The 22,981-nt window shown below is 38.7% G+C and overlaps 3 protein-coding genes across 3 annotated transcripts; 1 reads left to right on the top strand and 2 right to left on the bottom strand.

The window, feature by feature from the left end:
• Positions 1-199: 199 nt before the first annotated feature.
• Positions 200-6,343, bottom strand: LOC105928870 (cytochrome P450 2J6). Its single transcript, XM_036141399.1, has 9 exons — positions 6,020-6,343; positions 4,764-4,929; positions 4,529-4,681; positions 4,294-4,454; positions 4,009-4,185; positions 3,773-3,911; positions 2,810-2,997; positions 2,574-2,715; positions 200-864 (listed from the first exon to the last, which is right to left on the bottom strand). The coding sequence occupies exons 1-9, from the start codon at positions 6,209-6,211 to the stop codon at positions 689-691; spliced, it is 1,494 nt and encodes a 497-aa protein (XP_035997292.1). The 5' UTR covers positions 6,212-6,343; the 3' UTR covers positions 200-688.
• Positions 6,344-8,080: 1,737 nt separating this feature from the next.
• LOC105928872 (cytochrome P450 2J2) lies at positions 8,081-14,863 on the bottom strand. Its single transcript, XM_012866396.3, has 9 exons — positions 14,569-14,863; positions 14,045-14,207; positions 13,327-13,476; positions 13,079-13,239; positions 12,827-13,003; positions 10,701-10,842; positions 10,392-10,579; positions 10,159-10,300; positions 8,081-8,974 (listed from the first exon to the last, which is right to left on the bottom strand). Exons 1-9 carry the CDS (start codon positions 14,749-14,751, stop codon positions 8,799-8,801), a joined length of 1,482 nt encoding a protein of 493 aa, XP_012721850.2. The 5' UTR covers positions 14,752-14,863; the 3' UTR covers positions 8,081-8,798.
• Positions 14,864-15,746: 883 nt separating this feature from the next.
• Positions 15,747-22,230, top strand: LOC105928867 (cytochrome P450 2J6-like; the record flags this gene model as incomplete). Its single annotated transcript, NM_001309985.1, is given in 9 exon segments — positions 15,747-15,956; positions 16,671-16,833; positions 16,918-17,067; positions 18,069-18,229; positions 18,458-18,634; positions 18,714-18,852; positions 19,007-19,194; positions 20,007-20,148; positions 21,854-22,230. Coding segments are annotated over 9 exon segments (1,497 nt in total). The 3' UTR covers positions 22,030-22,230.
• Positions 22,231-22,981: the final 751 nt, after the last annotated feature.

The raw sequence follows: 22,981 nt of genomic DNA, 5'->3' as shown, positions 1-22,981 counted from the left end.
GACGTTTGAAATGCATCACAGGTAAGATGTATGTCAGCTTTTATAATTGCTACCCTGGTGCTAGTTTGGTTGAAGACCTGACCAGAAAGTACTAATACACCAGAATGGAGTAATATTAATATATTTTATTTCTTTTGTGAGATCATTCTATTGCAATAAAATATGCATTTAAGACATAAACACATCTTCACCCGGGTGCCATTAAGTTTGGAGGGTGGTGCATCACAAAGGACAATTTTTACCCTTAAACATCTGACAAAATATACGATAATAGGAAATAGGAAATGCTTTCTCTTGCAGTTTTATTGATTCAACACAATGGTAAACATTATACACAGGGAAATATCTTTATCAAAGGTTTGGTTGTTTTCAACATTTGCATTGTAAATATATTTAAATGCCTTATGAATCATTGCTTTTGTTTATTTTTCTTTCTGTGACCCAAGGTTTCTTGCTCATGGTCTCCCAGTAGAAGTCAGTACGTTATAGTACATTATGTGGTTGTTTGCTAATGTCATTTATTGGTACGTACAACTATCACCCTAGAACATAATGTAAAGCTAAATACAATCAGCATAATTCCTGGACAAGAAGTATCATTAAGACTGACTGAAAAATGATAACAACTTTGTCTACAAACATGACATGCTCATTTATGTCTTTAGCAGAAGCAGCAACAATGGAGATCTCAGCGGACCTTAGCACACACTTTGTAGGGGTGAGGTACACGCGTAGCTCCAGTGATTCCTTCAGTGCTCAGCTCAACTCCTTCAGGAGCAGAGAAAGAGAACTTCTGCAGCAAGGCGACCAAAAACAGGAACAGCTCCATCCTAGCGAGGCCTTCACCGAGGCACACACGTTTCCCTGCAGGGGCAACAAAGACACATGGCTTTTAAAAGTCAACTAGGAAATTATATATTCTTGATGAAGCTATATTGTTATACTAAAAAAAGTCATATTTAAGGAAATTTGTGTTTGGTTAATATTTTTCCAAGTTGTAAAATAAAAAATCAGACTTTCCTGCTGGAAAGCCTGTGGTACTTTTTAAAAAGTGGTTCGTGTTTCATTGTTACAGTTTTTATTTATTGCATTGACCTGTTTGAAGAAACTGGCAACCTCTCAGTTTTTATCATCACCACCTCAGCAGAGCAAACGACACCTCTTGCAAATGAGTTAACCCATTCTCATTGGTTTGACACATTTTCCCCGCCCTTTTGCAAAGCAGTTAACGCAGATGTCATTCATGCAGTCCAAACTTCATTGCTTTAGCTGTGGTAGCCAAACAGAAACCATATGTTCCAAGCTCTTAGAAACTTCTTGATCAGAATGAAATCACTGAAGCACCTGATTGACACTTCTTTACACAATTTTTCAATTTTCAGTGAGTTTGCAGGCTTTACGTAAAAGGTGCCATGTTGTGTTTTGTTCTTTGCAAGCATGGATGGTCTAAGGCAGATGAGAGTCAGAGTAAGAGGTAGATGGGTCAGGGGAAGAAGATTATGAGGAAGAGGTTTCTGTGTGCGAGGTGGAGCTGTAGCTGGAAGGGCTGAAGTTACAGATGAAATGTAGGCAACTATGATTGATCATGTGGTAAATCATGGCCTTTTACTTAGAGGGGCGGGACAAAGATTCCAACCTGTTCTCAATAGAAACACGGTTGCTTCCATTGTAAAAGTTTTTCAATGGGATAACAAGTATTGTTGCTGTACAGTTTATACATCTCTATCTATTTCTATAGAGGAATTCTTCAGTGCATGGAGATGGAAAGTATATGATCACCGCCCCTATTAGCAGATGTCCTTGCTCAATGCAATGACTGCTGCTGCCCATGATATAGATGCAGAGGCATGTCAAGGATGGATCAGGCATGTAAGAAGATTTTTCCCTAGGTGCATCACAAAGGAAAATATTGAGTGTGATGAAGATGAGGCAATGTGGCCTATTTGTCAGGACAGAATGGACTAGAAGAGACAGACAGCTCTAGTATCTTCTGTTGGAATATTTCATTTGTAGCCACAATTTGAGAAAAAACAATTAATAATCAATAAAATTTGGATCACAGCATATCTGACTCTGGATCCATTTTTTGCAAGAAGGCAAATATGACTACAAATGACACTGACATGTATGCTGCGTACAGTCTTTGGCTACAATGAACCAGCAATGCTGCACTGATTCACAATGAGTGTGGTACTTTGTATTTTGTTGCCCCTTGTGTAACGAATGATTGGAAGGACTCAAACATTTGTGTGCAGGTTGTATTGTTTGAGGGCAAAGTTTGCTTTTGGTTCATATGTTAAATGTTTTGGCAGAGTTGGAGCCTTTTGCAAACAAAATGTGTAATTTTGACCATTGTTGCCACTGTTTAGGCCTCTGTGTTAACTGTTTTGAAAAATGTGGGTTTTGAGTTGAGTGCTGCGTCAAAGCAATCAATAAAAACGGTAATACGCATTTTTACAACGGAAAAAAAAAAAATGCCCAAATAGAAATGTTCCTATGTTTAATGTAGCGAATATATTGACATCCTGCTGAGGGATTACATGAAATCTTAACTCAGAAATATGAAGCTGTACCTGCAGAAAAGGGCAGGAACGCTTCTTTCTTCACAAATTTCCCATTAGCATCCAGGAAGTGTCCAGGATTGAAGGTGTCTGGAGTCTCCCACTCAGTTTGATCAAACAGTACAGAGGTCAGCATGGGCATCAATGATGTTCCCTGAAAACATCAAAATCCACAAGACAGTACAAAGTTAAACTAAAGATTCGTTTTATTAACCAAAGAATGGCACTTAGCTGTTGGGTAAATGTACCTTTGGTATGAAGTAACCACCTAGAGTTGTATCTTTGGCAGCAACCCTCATTCCATTCAGAGGAACAATGTTTCCCATCCTCTGGATCTCATGGATCACAGCATCAGTATAAGACAGGTTTGGCCTGTCGGCCATGGAGGGCAGGCGAGACTGTCCAATAACTGTGTCGATCTCTGCATGGACCTTTTCTGGGAAAAGAAAGTCAACAGCTTCTGATGTTGAGAGACTTTCTATTTTCTCCAAGTTTAGATTTTTTTTCTTTTTGGACATAACACCAGCTGAACACTTTTCTACCACAACAAAAGTTTGACAGAAGCTTAATTATAATATTGATGCTAACGGGTAATTAAATTACTCAACTAGATGTTTAAGAAGTTGTTCATTGTCTTTACTTTGCTCCTGTTCCTTTCCCTATTATTTCATCTGGTCAGTTTCACCATCACTCAGCCATATATCATGTAGGTATCACGGCCATCTGGTAAATGTATTCTTTTACGCCTTTTGCAATATTCGTGTTGCAAAAAGCAACCCCCTCAACTTGAACTCCAACTTGAACACCAGGCCACTCCTACCTCATACCTCACCCCTGTCTGGCCGTTCTTTGTAATCCAAGGTATTCAGATTTGTTTTCATCTCATTATTTTCAGATAAACTACAACATGAGAAAAAACTTATTTTATTCTGAAAATAGAAACTAAAAAAGATATTTTCACCTTAAAATGGAAAATTCAGAACAAGCCTTGACAACCACAGATCAAACAGAAGAAAAGGCAACTAATTCCCTAAATGTATGTAATCCAGTGAATGGATGAATGAACAGCCCTTGATTCATTTAATTGATGCACACACTGGCATCAAACCCAGACTTCTATAGATAGTTAATTAATAAACTTCTAAAACTGACATCTGTCCAGGTTGGCTTAGGGGTTCTGTGTTTAATGTGTAATCACTTCAAGCACCAACCTTGGACATGAGGGTTGTTTATTAGGAAAATCAAAGCCCACAGCATTGTGGTGGCTGTTGTTTCGGTTCCAGCCAGGAAGAGGTCAAGAGAGCAGAAAGCCAGGTTGCACTCCGTAAATCCCAGGTTAGACTCTTTTTGCTACACAGAAACAGAAAAAAGGCAGGATGGTTAATGACTCAGGGCAGTACAGAAATGGTTGTGTTTTAGAGTAAAGTTGCTCCAGTTGAATACATACGTTCTCCATTTCAATGAGAAAAGTGTCAATGTAGTCTCTGGGATTGTCGCGATCCAAATCCTTCCTGTGCTTTTCTATTTCCTCGTAAAGGAATTGCTGTATGCTGTTGTAAATAGTGAAGATTCTGTTGTGAGGACCTGGCAAGTATTTCATCACGCTGGGGAATGCCTGATAGAGCTGTTCAAAGAAGGTAATAAAAACCAATGTCACTTTTCCTCTGTCACAATGAGCCTCTCACATCTCAGTGTCAAACAGAGAGTCTTGCATCGGTGGTATTAAACTTACTTCACCCCATATGCTCCCCTCCAGCCAAATCACCTCAGACATGTTCTTCAGCATCATCTGAAACCTGTGGTCGGCGTAGTCGTACCGTTTCCCCATAACCAGCTGGCAGATGATGTTGGACACCGCATTGTTGAAGAGGCCTGCTGGGCTGAAAGGTTTACCTGAAGGGGAAACGGCATGGTTTAAAAAAAAGGGAGCACTGTAGCATTAGCATTTTACAGTGAATGCAACCCACCTTTCTCACTCTCTATTTCCTCCTGCAGGTATCGGATTTCCTCACAAATGCTCTGCTCCAGTGTGTTTTTGCCTAGGCCAAAGTTGCGTAAGGTCGACAAAGCAAAGCGTCTCTGTGTCTTCCATTTTTCACCGTTGCTCAGGAATAGACCACCTTGGTGTAAGTATGCAGACATGAAAATGTTAACGTTACATATCGGCCACGTCTGCCTGATAAAACTAAAATGTTTCCACACCTGAGGGCTCAGAGTAAAACCTGTCAGCCACTGCATTGTATGGTCGGTCCACAAAGTTCTCAGCTTGCGTCACAAGGGCCTCTTTTACCATCTTATATCCGCTTACAAACACCATTGTATCCCAGCCCAGACGGACTCTGAAGACGTTACCATAGATGTCCGCCAACTGTGGAGAGTGTAATATATGAGGTTAACAGGTTGATACAAACGCCATGTTCCAGACACCTGAATAAATGTGGTTTGTTCAAACTTTCATCTGGACAGGGTTTGTTATAGATGCTATCATCAGTCCATTCAATATTTTGTCATTTATTTTATGGTAATTGTGAGACTTTATGCTCTTTTGGATGTGCAATTTTTTGTCGATTAAAATTTTGCAATTGTTGCCTCTTAATAAAGAATATTGATAACTGATCGTATCTCAGGGAAAATGAGGCAAGAGTTTTCTATACGGGATGCTTCAGTTTGGCTCAAATTACGGGATGCCCCTGCAAATGCGGGACCAGACCAACCCAAGACCAGATCCTCAGTAAAGACATTTACATGATGCCCCCAAGAAACTGGAAGGGCAAAAGAAAAGGTACGTTCTTGTTTATCTTTTAAGAGCAGGAAGTCGTAATCCTTTTCAAAATGATAAAACATTAGTATATTTACCTAGGTGAAATTAGTGTGCCTTGCTCAATGGTCTGGACCTATTTAACTTGATAGTCGACTCCCTCTAGTGGACAGGTGCACTTACACTTTGTAAAGCAAGTTCACATCTTTTTAAACTTGCTGTTCTCTGTATTTGCAGAATTTTACTTTTGAAGCATTTTTATTTTTTGCATCATTCGTGTACCCCGCCTCTCAGTGAACGCTGGAGATAGGCACCAGCAACCCCCGCAACCCCATGAGGGATTAAGCGGGTCAGAAAATAGATGGATGGATGCATCATTCATGTGTATGCAGCGTGTTTGTGGTGTGTTTGCACTTGTTTGCTGGGCCACGGTAGCAATTGACCTTTATTCCAGCCTTACCCTCTTTTAAACATGACACCAGCAAAATTAGACTCCTGAAATTCTTTAATATAGTATAAAAATTGCAGTTAGTTCCTATTTGACAAGCAAACATTTGCATTTAAAAAGCAGATTTTTAGAACTATTTATAATCCCTAGACCCCAAACTAGGATTTGCAGGACAACTGAAAACATCTTTCACTGTATATTTGATAAAAGCTTCAACAGACATAACTTTAAGCTCTTAATGTAAACAAGTACCTTGGTGAAATAAATGTGTGGATGCTTGCTATCCATATTGAAGATATTTCCTACAAAGGGAAGAGCCCTTGGTCCTGGAGGAAAGGTTGATGGTTTCCTGTTTTTCAGGTAGTCAGCTATCAGGAGGAACAAAAAAAGAAACAAAAAAAGCCCCTTTAGGTCGAAGCTCAGCAAAAAATGATATAGCCCCATGGTTAAAGTGAGCAAAAACAGGCAGTAGCAAAAAAGAAAAAATGCCTGTCCTTATCTGAGTAGTCCTCTTCCTGTTTTTGTGAAGTCTGTTTACACTTGAAATCTACAGATTAGGCCAGCTGGCAGGCAACTGGAAAGCACAGCAGGTCTTAGACTGTACAAAGGGGAAAGTGCTTTAAATGCTGCAAACCACACCTACATGCCCTTTGTCAAGCCTTGCAGTCCATGTAAGATAAAACCTGCTTTAATCTATCACTGATCAGAGTTTCATTGCAAAGAAGATAGATATTTAATATAACGAACACAAAAATAAAACTGCAACATAGTTTTGCAATGGTCATTGGGCTTTGGTGTGTATATTTGTATGTTCTGTATAATATTAGTTCAAAATGTTGTTTCCCAATTCCTAATAAGTTAAGATTTTAAATAACTTGTATTTATTATGTTTAGCTAAGAGTAACGGTCTGACAGACTTTCTGTTGGCATTTCTCCCGTTTTATCCGCCACTTAGTTCACCTTTTGTATCCTCCACCTTTGCTACTGATTGTGATAACCGGAATCAGAGATTAGCTGTTGGCAGGTGAACGGAGCCGTGCCTTTAGCACAAAGTGCAGCAGTGGCAAAAGGCACCCATAGATTTATTGTGCAGGAACTGGCGAATGAGTTTAAACAACCTGGACCATTTTAAGAGCTAAACTTGGGCCATTAATTGCACAGAAAAACTGGACAAATGTGAGCTGCAGCACCTTAAACATGTCTCTGTTATTGCATAGCGCGCATGTATAATTAGATGCCTTGGCTTTGACACCCCTAAATAATATGTATATTTTTCCTATTTGGCATCACAAGTGACATGATTATTGAATGTAGCCCAACGGAGTGATTTAATTTCAGTATAATATAGCTGTTCTGTTATATTTGTTAGAGCACATTAGAACAAACGGACTCATGAATAACAAGGAACACAGCAGGGAGAAAGCTGTGGGGAAGTTTAAAGGCAAGACTATAAAATAACTTTTCAAGCTATGGACATCTTACAGAAATCAATTTAAAATGGAAAGAGTATGGCCCAACTGCACACCTACCAAGACAAAGGCCTTTGTGGAAGGGAGATTAGAGTTAAATCGTTGGCTGAAAGGAGGGGGTTAATTAAAGTCTCAAAGTTTAAATTTGTGGCAAAACGTTTAAATCTATGCTCTCAAAAGCTCTCCATCTAATCTGACTGAGCTTGAGCCATTTTATTCAGAAAACGGGCCGGCAATCTGATCAGAAAGGTAACAAAGACGTAATCTCAAAGATCTGTAATTGAAGCCAAAGGTGATTGGACCTTGAAGGACTGGAATTGGACACGACTATTTTGTTGCTTTAAACAAGCTGAGACCAGTTTGGAAACTAAACTTTGGAACAGCTACCTATTCAAACTGGAAAAACATGAGCTGCGCTTTAGATGGTATTATATGGAGCTTAACTAAATGCAGGTTCACGATGACGGTGCAGAAAAAGGTATTCCGTGCAACACAAATATTATTCATATCACTGAAGTTTATCAAATATTGTCATAAGATAAGAAAAACCTGATTAACAACAGCGTTTTTTTTTCTTAAGTTGACCTCAGCTTTGCTTCTTGGCTTCCCTTATAACGCAATAATGGCTCACAATTACTGTCATTAATAAGACTGTTTACTATAGATGTTTACATTATATAAACGTGGTTACATTCCAAGAGTGAAAGGTTTATCGTGAATTATCATGCAACATTATGCATGATAACATTTTCCTCCCAACAGTTTTTTCATGTATTCCCCAACTTAGGGTTAAAAGTGAATAATAAACTGTTTACATTCTTTAAGGACTGACAATACCCACAGAGAGTGTAACACAAAACACTTTTTATTGATGACGTTGCAGACAGCTGCACATTCCCATCAGGCAATGCCAAATCTGAGTTCTTTAAAGATACAGCGTCAAGTTCACCGAGCTGCTGTTTCCCATCCAGACCAAGAAGAAATCTTTCAAAAACTTAACAGAGTTGTAGGACTAGATGCGTCAGGTTAAAGCATGATACATTTCTCTGGCTAAGTACACAAATAAAAAAAAATGACATATTATAAGGTTATGATATCAAATGACAAGTAGTAGATAGAAGTAAAACAGGTTTTGATCCATGTATTCTTGTAGTTTTCTCACAAACTTTTAAAGCCACCAAATGTTATTATACATATGGAAAAGCAATACACGGTCATATTCAGTAAATTGAGTTTATATATTTCAATAAACCATGCAGATTAATACTGGTAGATGTTTTCAGTATTTATTTCTCTTGAATATGATGATTTTTCTGCTTGCAGCTAACAAAAACACCACATTTAAGATTAGACAATAACATCAGCCTAACAAAAAAACCCATTCTAATACAAAAATGTGGGCTTCATAATAAGTATGTTTCTTTGCTTTTCAAGGGTTATGTTCAAAAGGTACTTTTAATTAGACAAACGAGCCTCATCACAACCCAGATTCTAATTTGTTGCATGTGACTGTATGTCAGGACACATCCTCACTGATATCAACACATTATGGTGTCGGGACGTCAACGTGGCACAGCCAGCAACCTGAACTCCTCGGGGGAATGAGTGAAGCCCATCACGCCCTCCATGCTGGGCATTTCTCCCGGAACCGGAGCGAAGGTGAACCGCTGCAGCAGAGTTGCAAAGAAGAGGAAGAGCTCCATTTTGGCCAGGTGTTCCCCCAAACACATACGTTTACCTGCGGTGAAAAACAGGGAGATACTTGAATAGCTACTCTCAGCGTAGCTTTTGCTGCAATATATTCTACATGCTCACGATCTTCCTGTAGTTGGCATATATTCTACATTCTTGATGATCGGCTAAAAGTGGGGTTCATGCATTGTTCCATTTGTTTCTGAAGGCGGAGACTGGATCTGTTAATAATGATAAACCCAACCATTTACCAGAGGTAAATTGATAGATTTATGTGATTTACTAATTGGTGTGCAGCTAGTCAGCAAGTTGATGACATTGTTTCTCTCAGTTTTATGCATTTAAAAACAATAGGAACATGCATAGAACAGACATAAAAAAATGTATTACAGTGTTATGTTGGCCGCTGATTTAGTAAGATGACAATTGTTCGACTGTCAGGAGTGTTAATTAATAGTTTGTACTGACAACTTTCAATGCATTCTCTTTGTGCAGTAGCCATGGTGGATACTGAGGTTGGGGCTGCTTTAAAAATCTGACTTTCCCAGTCAGATTTCCATCTCTGTAGGGTGTTCTCTTTTGGTTCGCTACTGGGAGCTCTGACAATCCGACATCCAAAAATGAGTTTTCCATGTGTGGATAAGTGTGAAAAAATATTTTTACCCATTCTATGTATTAAAAAAAAGGTAAACTCTAAACATCCGAAAATTCATTGATTCATATTCAAGTAGCGTCCTTCTTCTTAGATTTACCGCATTATAACTTAACTTTTAACCATTTAGCTGTTAGTATTTTGGTTTGTGATGTTCGTGGTGAAAACTTTCACATAAAAAAACATTTTACACCTGACCCTGAACATAGGGACTGGGTCGAATAAATTGGACAGCTTTACTTTTATTTTTACAAACAAAAAACAAGAAAAAACAAGAAGTTCAAAACTTAACTTTAAAGCATTTATCACAATTTGCGTCACATATTTTAAAATGGTACTGATCTAAGTTGGTCCAGTTTTACCACACCAATCAAAAAACAGCTTTAATGTTTTACTGTTCCATCATTTGTGGAGCACATAGATAATAAAACGTCCCCACTGTACAAGCATTTCCAAGTTTAAAAATTATGCTTGTGAATGTCCTGACTGGAGGTAAAGTGTAGAAAATTTTGGTCTGTAAAAGTTGTTGAAAGGGAAATTGTATAGTAGCACTGAAGAGAATTGGACTTGAAACCAACCTGCTGAAAATGGCAGGAAAGCATCTTTTTTGGCAAACCTGCCCTCTAAATCCAAGAAATGCTCAGGATTAAAGACATGTGGAGTGGCCCACTCATTCTCATCAAACAGCACAGATGCCAGGATTGTGGTGATAGGTGTTCCCTAAAACAGGAGACGTGACACGTCTTAGACATCGGTGGCAAACAAACAATTTGCAGATACAATTCATCAGGTACTGTACGTACTCTCCTACCTTAGGAATGAAGTATCCTCCCAGTGTTGTGTCTTTACTCGCCATTTTAGGAAATCCCATGGGTACAACATTTCCTATCCTTTGTACCTCGTGGATGACGGCGTCGGTATAGGGCATGTTTGGTCTGTCAGCCATGGTGGGCTGACGAGACTGTCCAATCACTCTGTCTATCTCTGCTTGGACCTTCTCTGAGAAAGGTAGAGAGAGGAAAATAGCAAAGCAGGCAGCTTGGGGGGGCATCTGGGCTAAAATGCAAGACCATTTTTAGGCTTCACTGCAATGTTTCCGTTTTGAAGCGAGGCAAATTACCTTGTATCTCTGGGTAGTGCAACATGTACAGAAGGGCCCAGCGTAACGTGGTGGCAGCTGTTTCCGTTCCAGCCTCAATAAGGTCAAGAGTGGAAACCAGCAGTGTTTCAGTGTTGAAGCCAGCCAGGGGATCCTCTTTTTTCTAGCAAGACAAAAGAAAATATTGTTATTTAATCAAATTTAATCAAATTATAAAATATACATTTGTAACCTTAAGATGTGTGCATAACGCACATTGGTAAATGGCATTGTCCATTTATGGCTGTCTTTTTGGCTAATGAAATTTTTCTTTATTTCCTTGTACTGTACCACAATAGATTTTTTGTAACTTTTTTGCTGTAGATGCTGGCCTTCGATGATGAATGAAACATGGTTGGACGGCATGTTGTGACCAAGTGCTGAGGCTTTGCTGACCAGGCTGACCGACTGAGGGTCCTTAAAATGCAGTGTGCTGGCTAACAGATATTAGCCAGGCGCTCCTTAAAGGTAGCCTCCAGAGAGCGATTACACTACATTCTAATGTAAGGAGAGATTATGTACAGATGGAAGTACACATGAAGCAAACCTTCAATGAGATGGTTTACAGCAGCAGTAACATCTGACCTGATGAAGATCCTGGTGGGATGGAAACGTTATCAGTAAAATCAAGTGTGCAGTGTTTTCATCATTAATATTCTACAGCAACAGTGGACCACACTGGTGGTCTGATGCTATGGTTCTCACAAAAAGAATAAAATAGAAATTAGTGGATTGGAAAAAAATTGCTTGAAAGCATGGATCCATCCTCAGTGTATCAATAATCTTGGCTGGTAGTTGAACTGTGATAGTATGGGAGTTATTTTCTTGGCACTATGAGCCACCAGCTGAGTATCTGGTCAACTCCAACTGGTCCAGTCTTACTGACAAGCTTTGCCTCACGATTTATTAATGCATTTTAAAAGATGCAGTCAGGCCGAATAAACAGCTTTTTAGGAGGCAGTCGCCCCTTGGCAACTTAGCATCAATCAAAGAGTGTAGCCAGTCTGACCATGTCCATCCCTTCATGAGTATAGCGGACACATCTTCTGTTGACTACATCAATACAACATGTGACAAAGCTTAAATAATCTTAAACGGGTTGCTAGAACCAAACACTTATTTAGCTGTTTTCCAATGGCCCCCACAGTCACCAGATCTCAATCAGGTAGAACACCTACATTCAAACACTGGTGAGTGTACAGTGTTTGCAGCTTGATTTGGGTTAGGGAAACTGGATTGATGTGATAAAAATAATGAGGATGATGGTCTTAAGCTAGATGTGTGATTGTTTTAGATTTTTGACCCGTAAATTTTACATCCAGAAACTGGAACAGACTGTGACCTATTAATTAGACGGGTTCTTTAAATATCTTGTTCATGTGCTCAATGCTTCTGTTCCAAGAAATTCAACAATACCCACTATATTTTAATTGGGTTTATTTCTGTTTGACGTATTCCATTATATAACCCTGAACCTTCCAAACACTGGATGTCCACATATGTCTTTCTATGCCTATTTAAGGCTGGGTTGTCTTTGTTATTAATTAGCCTAAAAAATATGTTGAAAATTTTTTATCCTGTTGGTTTAACCTAAATGTTGCCTTAACAATGACATAGAAAGTCAGGCTTGGTTTGTCCATTTGATCAACCCTAGCCACCTTTCAACCCTATTTAGACAATAATAGTTTTATTGTTTATACGTTTTCACCTCTCATTTCTCAATTACACTTTGTTGTTGTTTAAATGGAAGGAGAAAGTCGCATTGTTCAATGAAAATTTCCTCAGAAGAAAGGTGTTTATTGCAGGACTTAACTCCTTGGCCAGGTATGTGTCAATGTTTGTTTGAAAGGTGAAAATAGAGATAAATAAGCTGATAGATTTGGTAGAAATGAGAAATTGTTAATGTGATTTTGGCACTATTTTTTATAAGAATGTAAAACACATATAAAAGTTTTGTTCGAATATCTCACGTCTTCCACATACTGTAGTTCAGTGTTTGCGTCCTCTCCAGCATAAGGATGCGCCTCCCCCTTTCAATCCTATCATGAAACATTAGGTGTTTTGACAGAAGTGTCTGACAGAAGTCTCATGCTCTCTGAATCTTTCACCTTCTCCATCTCTGACAGGTAGACGTCGATAAAATCCCGAGGATCATCCGGGTTCCACTCCTCTCTGTGCTTCTCTATCTCGTTTTCCAAAAAGCTCACGATCTTCCGGTAGTTGGCGTGGACAGTCTGATGAGGTCCAGGCAGGTAGCTCATCAAGCCAGGGAAGGCATCATACAGCTGTTGAAAGGACTAACTCTCAGATATGTTGCTGACAAGTAAAAAATTGTCTTTTCGATGTGTATAAAAGAATACCTGACTCCGAAGGGCACCAGAAAGAATGACAGCTTCGTTGTCCAGCTCCAGAACTTGGCGAAAGCTTGGATCTGAGTATTCAAATCGATGTCCAAAGACCACGGATGAGATGATGTTACTCACTGCATTTGTTAAGGTGTAGTGAGGATTGAATGGCCTTCCTGGAAATATTGAGAAATAAATTTAAATTTGTGTAAATCCTATTCTAAACACGATTCTTTCAGTGATTGCAGTTAATGTCTGATCACCTTGCTCATCTTTAAAGGCTTCACAAAGAAAGTTGGACTCCACTTCAATGTACTTTTCCAGAGTTTTCTGGCCCTCTCCAAAGTAGCGCAGATGAGTGTTTGCAAACTTCCTCTGTTTCTTCCACAAGTAGCCGTTACTCAGAGCTATACCTGTGGCAACGTGACATTAAAGTGTTTTGAAATAGATTTTCACCTACATTCTTGCAAACCCTTTCAAACAAAGAAACGACATTAAACTGCACATTAAACTGCAGCTGCATCTCCAAATCACCCACTCCAGCCCCACTTTTAATGCAGTCATAACATTTCACCTGAGCAAAGACACGCTGGATGTGGGGACGTTGGGACGGGGGCCATGACTCTCATTTGTTCCTTCCTCAGCAACTCCACTGCCTCAGTGGACTCTATTGTTGTGGGGAGGAGTTGATGTGGTGGTGTTGGTGAGGGGTCTCTGGCCGTGGTGGTATTTAAGTACTTAAAACAAAGATGTGTGTGTCTACTCAGGCGTGACTGCACTTCTAAGTAGTTATTTGTCCAATGTGTCTCACTGTGTTACGCTGGAATAAACTGGTGTCCTATCCAGCATGTCCCCAAGCCTCTCATCCCAAAACTGCTGGACATGGGAACAAGCTTACACGGATATTGACCTGTGATAACATTTTTTTTTTTAATGTAGAATGGGTTTGATAAAGTAATGTATCAACATTTTAGCACTCACCAAGGCCCTTGAAGATAACGTGAAAAAGAGGAACAATTGGCCGATCAACAAAGCTGTCCAGCTGGTTGACAAGAGCCTCTTTGACCATCTTGTGCCCCGAAATAAACACCATCTTCAGACTGCCTTTCCTCACGCTGAACACGGGACCATATTCCTTTGCTACCTGCATTTAAACACGAGTTACCACAGGAAATATCGTGCAAAATGATGATGATACACACAAAACATTAAGATGTAAAAACATTGACAATGAATGAACAGCTGGTAAATATGAATTCAAATAACTATTAACAATTGATAGTAATTTTTGTTTTAATTCAAAATTAGGTTTTGGGAAATGTCTGGAATTAGGACAACATGGTTTTCACTGTTATGCCTCCCTTTATGTTCACATCACTGCGTCTTTCATAGATACATTCCCCCATGGGATTTAAAGGCATTAAATCTGCTTTAAGTTCCCTCCTCCACTCCTGTTCAGAGATCTGCACATACATGCCCAGATTCAAACAAGCATTGTCGTTCACCTTCTCCATTGTTTTGAAATCCAGTGAAGTGAAGACATTTCCTACAAGAGGCACAGCCCAGGGTCCGGGTGGAAAGTTTGGAGGTCTGCCGTTTTTCACAACATCAAATATTAACAGCAGAACAAACCCCAGCAGAAGCCAACAAGTAAAGTCCATGCAATCGAAAAGAGCTTCAAAAATCATGGTGAAGAAAACTGTTTAAAAAAGTCCCGCTAAAAGGAAAACCTGAGCTTGTTCTTGAGGATTGGACTGTGTGTTTAGAGTGTGCTGAGACAAGAATGTACGGGGTGTGGGGGAAATGGCAGCAATAGAGTTATGTAACACTGTTTGTCTCTCCGGACCCATTAACAAAAAGACACAAGGCCAGAGTTGAAGGTTTCCCAGTCGACTGTAGACTGGAAGAACGTACATTGCACAGAGGTCATTAGAATGTCTTAATTATTTGACCAATTAATTTTTTTTTTTTTTTTTTACAACTTGGAGCTTTTGCTTTCTAAGATGTTAAGGTTTAGAATTTTAGCAATCGTTGGCAAACACAAAAAAAGACAAGACAAAAGAGGAAACAAGGAATTCCAGCTGTGTCAGTGAGTGAAGGACGTCCGTGTATAAATTTTTCCATGGAGTTTGCATGTTCTCCTTGTGCAGAGCACCTGTATGTTCTCGTCAGGTACTCTGGCTTTGTCCCACCGTCCAAAAACACGACTGCTAGGTAACATTTCCAAGGCTGCAAAATGACAAAAATCTAAACATCGAGAGAACATTATATATTTACTTAAAATCAATTAAAAAATGAGAATAATAAAAAAAAAAAACATGTATTGTCTTTCCAAGTTTTATGTAATTCTTCATTTTAAAAGGTTTACTGATGTATTAGAAGTCAGGTCTGTAGTGTTCTCTTGTAATAACCCTAATCCCAAATAAACCCACTTGATATGAGCAAGATTTTTTTTTGTTTTTGTTTTTTTTTTTGTATGTTTCAAAGAAATAATGTCATTGGGATGTTAACTTTTAACCGATAATAGCAGCAATAGCTTCATTAGTGAGCCAGCGAATGAGAGCACATACAGTCAGTCACAGTAAAAGCTCAGCCAATGGTGCCTTTATTTTGAAAGCTGAAATCACTCACTGTAGTATATTCTGTCAAAACCCACCAGACTGACCTTTGTCTGTAGCAGAGCAATCAGGACATGGAGGCAATACGCAGTGTTCTCGGTTTAGAGTGGATAGACGGCAGGGGTATTTTGGTATTTTTCTTCGTCTTTCTGCTGCTGAGCGATGTTTTGAGGAACCGAAAACCAAAGAACTTTCCTCCTGGACCTCTGGCTCTACCATTTATTAGAGATCTTCACCGCATCAGACCTGCAAGACTTCACCTGCAGCTCACAGAGGTGATACACAGAAAGTTACCTCCAACTTACCCACAACTTTTTCTTTTTTAAATAAAAAAAATAAAATTGTAATGGAACTACATAAGCAGGGCTAATTATTTAATTGTAATTCAAATAATTTTGGGACTAAAATGTGCATTTAAACAAAATAAATGCTGAATAGAAAAGCCAAAAAAAATTCAGATAAACCCCCCATGAATGCAATAACTACATGGAGCATCATCTGTAGACTTTGCAAATTTTACAAAGATCCCAAATGTAATGGAGAAATTGGAAACTCAGCACAGATAAGAGGAAATTGATGGTTGCAGCTGCCTTTTGAAACCAACTTTTTTGTTGGATACATATGAACTTTGGTGGTTGTTCCAACATTTCTGTGTTACTGTGCCACCTGAAGTTCACTTTCTTGGTTTTTATTAAGAAAAATAAATTACACACATTCACTCATTGTGCATGCAGTGTTTATGGTTTAAAGAATAACACATTCTAGAAATATATTTCTGGGGAAAAAAAGCAGGCGGTGAAATATATGTTTTTCTAAAAATGTATTTACCTTAAAACCCTTTGTGAACCTGTGAGGCACGTTCATTCTCCGGATTTATTCACTCTGTGTCGCTCAGTTGCTGTAATGTTTTTGCTTGTTGGATTAAGCAAATATTTGAAGCGGGCCTGAAAAATCCTGCAGCGTAGACTTCATCAGTTGTCTTTGTTCAGTTTGCAGAAACATATGGAGACATTTACAGCCTCCATCTGTTTGGTGGCAGAGCTGTGATCATAAACGGCTACAAACATGTGAAAGAGGCGCTGGTCCAAAAAGGAGAAGACTTCATGGATCGTCCCAACATTCCACTTTTTGCTGATTTTTTTAATAATAAAGGTAAATTGCTGGTAGCTAAGTATAGTCCATGAATATCTGCTAACCCTAACCCTCAATGTTGATGCTCTTGTCTTCGTCCATCAGGTCTTGTGATGTCAAATGGTTATCAATGGAAGGTGCAGAGGAGGTTTGCTCTTCATACGCTCAGAAACTTTGGTCTAGGAAAGAAGGCCATGGAGCGATACATCCAGCAAGAGTGCCAGTATCTCAATGAGGCTTTCTCAGAACAGCAAGGTCCTAAAAGAAATTAATAACCCACACAAGTTTGTAATTTTACAGTGAGGTATCATTTTACGTGTTCTATAAATATGCTTTATAATAAGACATGTAAAAAACAAAACACAAGAAACACAAAACAAATAGATCCAATCTGGTCCAGGTTCTTTGATACACTTTTTTCCCCCTGCAGCATAAGCCTCCTGAAAGTATTATTATGTAAATAAATGACAGAACGTTTGTTCACTGGGGGCATTCTCTCATGTCTTTTTATTTTTCTACTGTACTCTTCTGTGTGCATCTGTATATTTAAGTGAAATCTGTACCTGAGCATCTAAGCTGCCAGGGGAGTGAGTTTGAGGAATGACACAAAACAGACTGATTGGCCAAAGATATCATTTTCATAAAATATATAATTTTACTTGGCTTGGCATTTTGATACCCTAGTGTTGATTTCACCGAATGGCCACCACAAAGAGAATCATCAAGTAATCAATTGAAGGCCAATGTGAAGTCACGTCATGGAAGCCAAAAGAGTTTGGATGTACATACGCATCATTTCTCTGGCACTCTTTGCCGTTGATATGTTAAATCTATGAGGCCTAGACAACACCAACAACAAAAAAGAAACCTCAAATAAGAGTGTTTATATTTTGGGGTGGGGCAAGGAATGTCCTTGAAACTTTTGTGGAACTTGATTGGCCGTCCTGGCCAGGTATGTTACACCTGCTAATATTCTCTGTGGCCAATGATACTCTAGCTTTTCAGTTATCAAGCCACTATTAAAACTTTCTTTTAGCTTCTGTTAACCTTCAAACTGAGGCTCCCTGGACACTTGAGGGCTTTCAAATGTTTCCAATACTCATAAAACTCTGTAAAAGTATTACTGATTTATATTGGATCTACCAGATCTACTCCCCGATCTCCTCAAGAAGTTGTTGCAGCCCACTGGGGTTTCCTAATTAGCCAAAATAATCCTTCCTTTAATACAATGTTTTCATTCTTTTAATTTTCCACAGGCAAGCCTTTTAATGGCCAGGCACTGATAAACAATGCTGTATCTAACATCATCTGCTGCTTGGTCTTTGGGAATCGCTACGAATACAATGACAAACAGTACCAAACTATTCTTCAGTACTTCAATGAGGCAGTTCGCTTACAGGGAGATTTGTCAGTTCAGGTAAGCCTTCTCTATATATATTTTATCTTTTGCAAGCAGCCTTGGATATTAGAGTTGCTTTGCATGTCATTAGTCATCTTAAAAAAAAAATTGTAGAATCTATTGTGTTTTTTTTCACACTTGAAGTCACCTTGAAATGACTAGAGTATGTAAAGTCCTATTTTATAAAAAGATGTATGCTCTATTTCCACTGTCAGATGATCTAAATACATTCTCCTTTCTTTTCAGATTTATAACTCGATCCCCGGATTGATGAGGTGGCTGCCTGGATCACATAAAAAAATATTCATGTTCCTACAGAAGCTTGTTGACTTTGTAGAAATTCGGATCAAAGAACACAGAGAGAACCTTGACCCCTCATCTCCAAGAGACTACATCGACTCCTTCCTGATAGAAATGGGAGAGGTGAGTCTTTTGTTCGCCTCTATATATTCTCTGAACATGTAAACAGGTTGTAAAAAGCTGTCTCTCGTGTGTTTGATAGAAAGAGGACAAAGATTCTGGTTTTGAGCTCAGCAATTTATGTGCTTGCACTCTGGACCTGTTTGGTGCTGGAACTGAAACCACCACTACCACTTTACACTGGGGGCTGCTGTACATGATCTACTATCCTCAGATACAAGGCCTGTCTAAATAATGCTATGCTTTTATCTACTGTCTTTAATTACCTATACGTTTATGTTGTATGCACTATCCTCACTCATAAAAAACATTTCTTAACTTGGAGTGCATACATTCATACAAATTCATACTCTGTCCTGTTTTCTCTGTGTGCAGAGCGTGTCCAGGCCGAGATCGATGCTGTGATTGGTCCGTCCAGGCAGCCCTCTGTGGCTGACAGAGAAAACATGCCCTACACTGATGCAGTCATTCATGAGATGCAGAGGATGGGTAACATCGTCCCCCTTAACCTGCCTCGCATGGCTAACAAAGACACCACTCTGGATAAATATTCAATCCCAAAGGTACAGTGCTGTCAAAAAGCAGTTCTCCCTTTGCAGATTTCATGTTTTTTTTCCCACTCAAACCAACCTTGCTGTATGTGAAAATGTAATTTTGGCTGCCCCTTCGAAGTGGGCCGAATGATCTCATAATGCTTCACGTCAATTTAATGAAATGCAAGAACAGAGAGATTCAAGGTTACTGACATTGGTATTTGCCTGCAAAGGATTAAAAGCCCTTTCCAAAGCTTCGGGACTCCATTGAACTACAGCAAGAGGAGTAGTCTACACATTGGGATGTCATTAAACAGTGGTGAACCTTCTGAGGAGTGGCCTCCCTACCAAATGTACTCAAAGTGCGTTGACAACCCATTGAGCAAACCTTAGGAAAAGTAGTAGTTTAAAATCGTACATACAAAACAACTTGTTTTTGCAGCTAAACTGATTTATTTGTTAAATTTCAGACTCAAATTATAATACACTAAAAATTAGCAGCATAAGATTGTAAAATTATATCAGCTATATAAATTTCTTTCTATCTTAAGATTTCATTTATGCAGTCTAGGGACTAACTGCTTATTTCTCTAAGCAGTTAGAACAAATTGTCATAGGCATAACATTGGAAAATAATATTTGACCTTATAAATTATAAAGATTAAAATTAGTATTGAGGAAAGCAGAATGGGGGCTAAACTGAGTCCTCTCTCGTAAGTGACACAGCAGCCTGTGAGTCCTCAACCATGTGGACTCAGAACAGTATGACAGCTGGTCAGGAACTCAAATAAACTTAGAATTATTTCACTTATCCTTTGTATTCACATTTTTGTCCTTTTCAGGGAACCATTATTATACCCACACTTCACTCTGTCCTCCAAGATAAGTCAATATGGGAGACTCCACAGACCTTCAATCCTCAACACTTTCTGGACCAGGATGGTCAATTTAGGAAGAGGGACGCCTTCATGCCTTTTTCTACAGGCAAGTGATTTGTTTCAGTCTTCCAAAATTTATTTCCCTTCTAACTGGTGTGAAGTGTTCAAAACATATAAACTAACAAAACTGTACAATTTTCCTTGTAATCAGTTTAATTTTCAGTTTAATCAGAACCACTCAGAGATTTTGTGGTCGATTTCCATTCTCATGGATCTGTAAAGCTCTATCCAGTTTTAGGGGAATCAAAAATTTTCAACAGCTATAATTTTTTTTCTTTTTTTTTTTCTATAATTAAATAACCCTTAAAGGTAGAGTTGGCAATATTTCCAGAGAGCAGCTGAGCTACAATGAATGGCTAACACTGAAGCTGACCGGATACAGAAACACTAGACGTGCGCATACGCTGCCAGCAAGTGGAAACTAACATGGAACGTGCACGCACATTTTATTTTATTTATTCATTTATTTTAACTATTTATATTCCTCCCATGAACAATAATAATTACTTATATTAAAAGAGGAGGAGGCATTATTCAATGGATCCCCAAGAATTTACTTCTTGTTGTCTTGTGGGTCAATATCCTCCTTCTCCACTTCAAGACAACTTCACCATGACAGGTATGAGTTGAATTTGTAGACAGCCACTCATTCCAAATATGTTGGGTACGAAACAGCCATGACTTCAAAAGTACTAAATAGTAAAATAGCAAAATGACAAAAAAACTCACTAAAGTCTCATTCTTTGCTGTTGCAGTCTAAATGAACCACTGGGATTTCTCAGTTTCCTTACCATGTTTTTCACAGCTTTTGTGCTTCCGCCGATTTCACAGGTCAGGTCAAAACAAGTCAAACATGCAAAACGGTGACTCTAAATACCCCTTAAGTTTGAAAGCACGTGTCCATGTACAGGTATTAGCTTTGTCTATATCTCTGTCAAGTATATAAACTGAAGACCTCCCAAGAGTGAACACCTTGTTGACTGATGGTAAGTATTCCAGCCTCTCTACAACCCTGCCAATACTGCAAATGAGTCGGTTAGAGTTATGTCATAAAGTCAACTACCCATTAGAACCAAAGAATCACAAGTAGCTACAAAAAATGTCTGGAAAGCTCTGAAAATTACCACGTGTTCATTAGTACCTTATTTAAATTATGCCAAAGTAATTGATGTTGATGTAGAGGAATGAAGAGCACAGCAAGGAGAGATTTTAAACACAACAGCAAAACCAGAGTGTGTGTTTGAAGCAAAACATCTGGACACACTTTAGATTTTATCAATTCCTGGGAAAGCCTGAACTAGATCAATCATGTGACGCTGTTAAAGGTTGATCTGCAACAATTGGGTACTTGAGAAGTACAGCAAATATGAACTGTCTTCACCCTTGTCTGTTGTTCAGTAGGCCTACAGCACTTTAAATGGTCTTGTTACTGAAATTTACTATACAAATAGACTCGCCTTGTCTTGTCTTGTCGACAAGTAGCCTAACAACCATTCAAGGAGTACTGAGCCAAAATTTACTTTTCCAATTTGACCAGGAGACAGAAAATAACCAAAGATGAAGTAACTCACATGGGATTCTGAGTCTGAGTCTGATTCACTGCTGATCTTTCGCATTATCATTATGTGATGTTTAACCTTCCATCATGCAGCCTCTCCTTTTGAGGTTTCTAACCCTGATTTACAATGTTCAGACTTCACCTTTTTCACAATGTGACATCAAATTTCATCTCCTGTGTTTTGGATGCTTAGGTAAGCGTGTGTGCCTCGGGGAGCAGCTGGCCAGGATGGAGTTATTCCTCTTCTTCACCTCCCTCCTTCAGAGGTTTACATTCTCAGCTCCTGCTGGAGAGGAGCCCAGCCTGGAGTTCAAACTGGGAGCAACTCGCTCTCCCAAGCCTTACCGCCTCTGCGCTACACCTCGTTAAACTAAGCACGGTTTCTCTGTTAATGTATAAACCATGGAGAGAAATAAATGAGAAAAATGCCCCTACAGTCAGTTCTCTGAACAGTAAAATCAAACTGTAGTGGTTTATTTTTTAAGTATGTATGAGTATGAGATCTCCTTTTGTAAAATAAGTTTGACAGTCATGATTATGTACAATAAAGTACTTATATTTGTTCTGATACTTTTTTTTATATTTTCATGGTTTTATACCATACCATACCATCTTTATTTATAAAGCGCTTAAAAAAAGCCAACAGCTGAAACAAAGTGCTGTATATGTACATGGTTTGCTCAGTAAGCAATTCTTTATGTTTTATTTAGTTATATTTTGATTTAATTTCTTACCTGAACCTCTTAATCAATTATCATTCTGCTTTTGGTGCCATATCTTTGAATGAATCACAACACCAAATCCATATTCTCATAAAAATCTAGATATACAGAGACTGTCCTGTAAAAATTGGGGAGAAGCATGATTACAAACTATCATAAATTAACCTGCCAATTTAAAAAGTGTAATAAACGTAACAATTAGATTTCATGTTTTTTTATATAATTGTTTGGTCTGCAAAAAAAAAAAAAAGTTCTTATTAAATTTTGGACATAATCAAAGAGAAACAAAGTACACTTCCTTTGTTTGGAAACATAGTTTCCTAGAAGAGACAGTCTGGGGTCATGGATCAGGGTGGGGGTGGGTGGTTTGGGCTTTTGAGCCCCAACAACCATCAACCTATCAGCCAAGAATTGACAACAGCATTAGAAACTCAACAGCACCCACCAAATTGATCAACAGAGCTTGAGAATTACAATAAACATGCTTTACAAAGCTTTAATGGATAGGGAGTTAGTGGAGAACAAACTGGGTGAGAAGTGAATATAAGTACGCTGGGCCTCCAGCGAGTTATGCAACAGTTTCCCTCTTGAATACCCTT

The sequence above is a fragment of the Fundulus heteroclitus genome, chromosome 9 (genome assembly GCF_011125445.2).
Source record: "Fundulus heteroclitus isolate FHET01 chromosome 9, MU-UCD_Fhet_4.1, whole genome shotgun sequence".
NCBI lineage: Eukaryota > Metazoa > Chordata > Actinopteri > Cyprinodontiformes > Fundulidae > Fundulus > Fundulus heteroclitus.
Note: the sequence above shows the minus strand (reverse complement) of the source record. Positions and strands in the feature narration are given on the sequence as shown.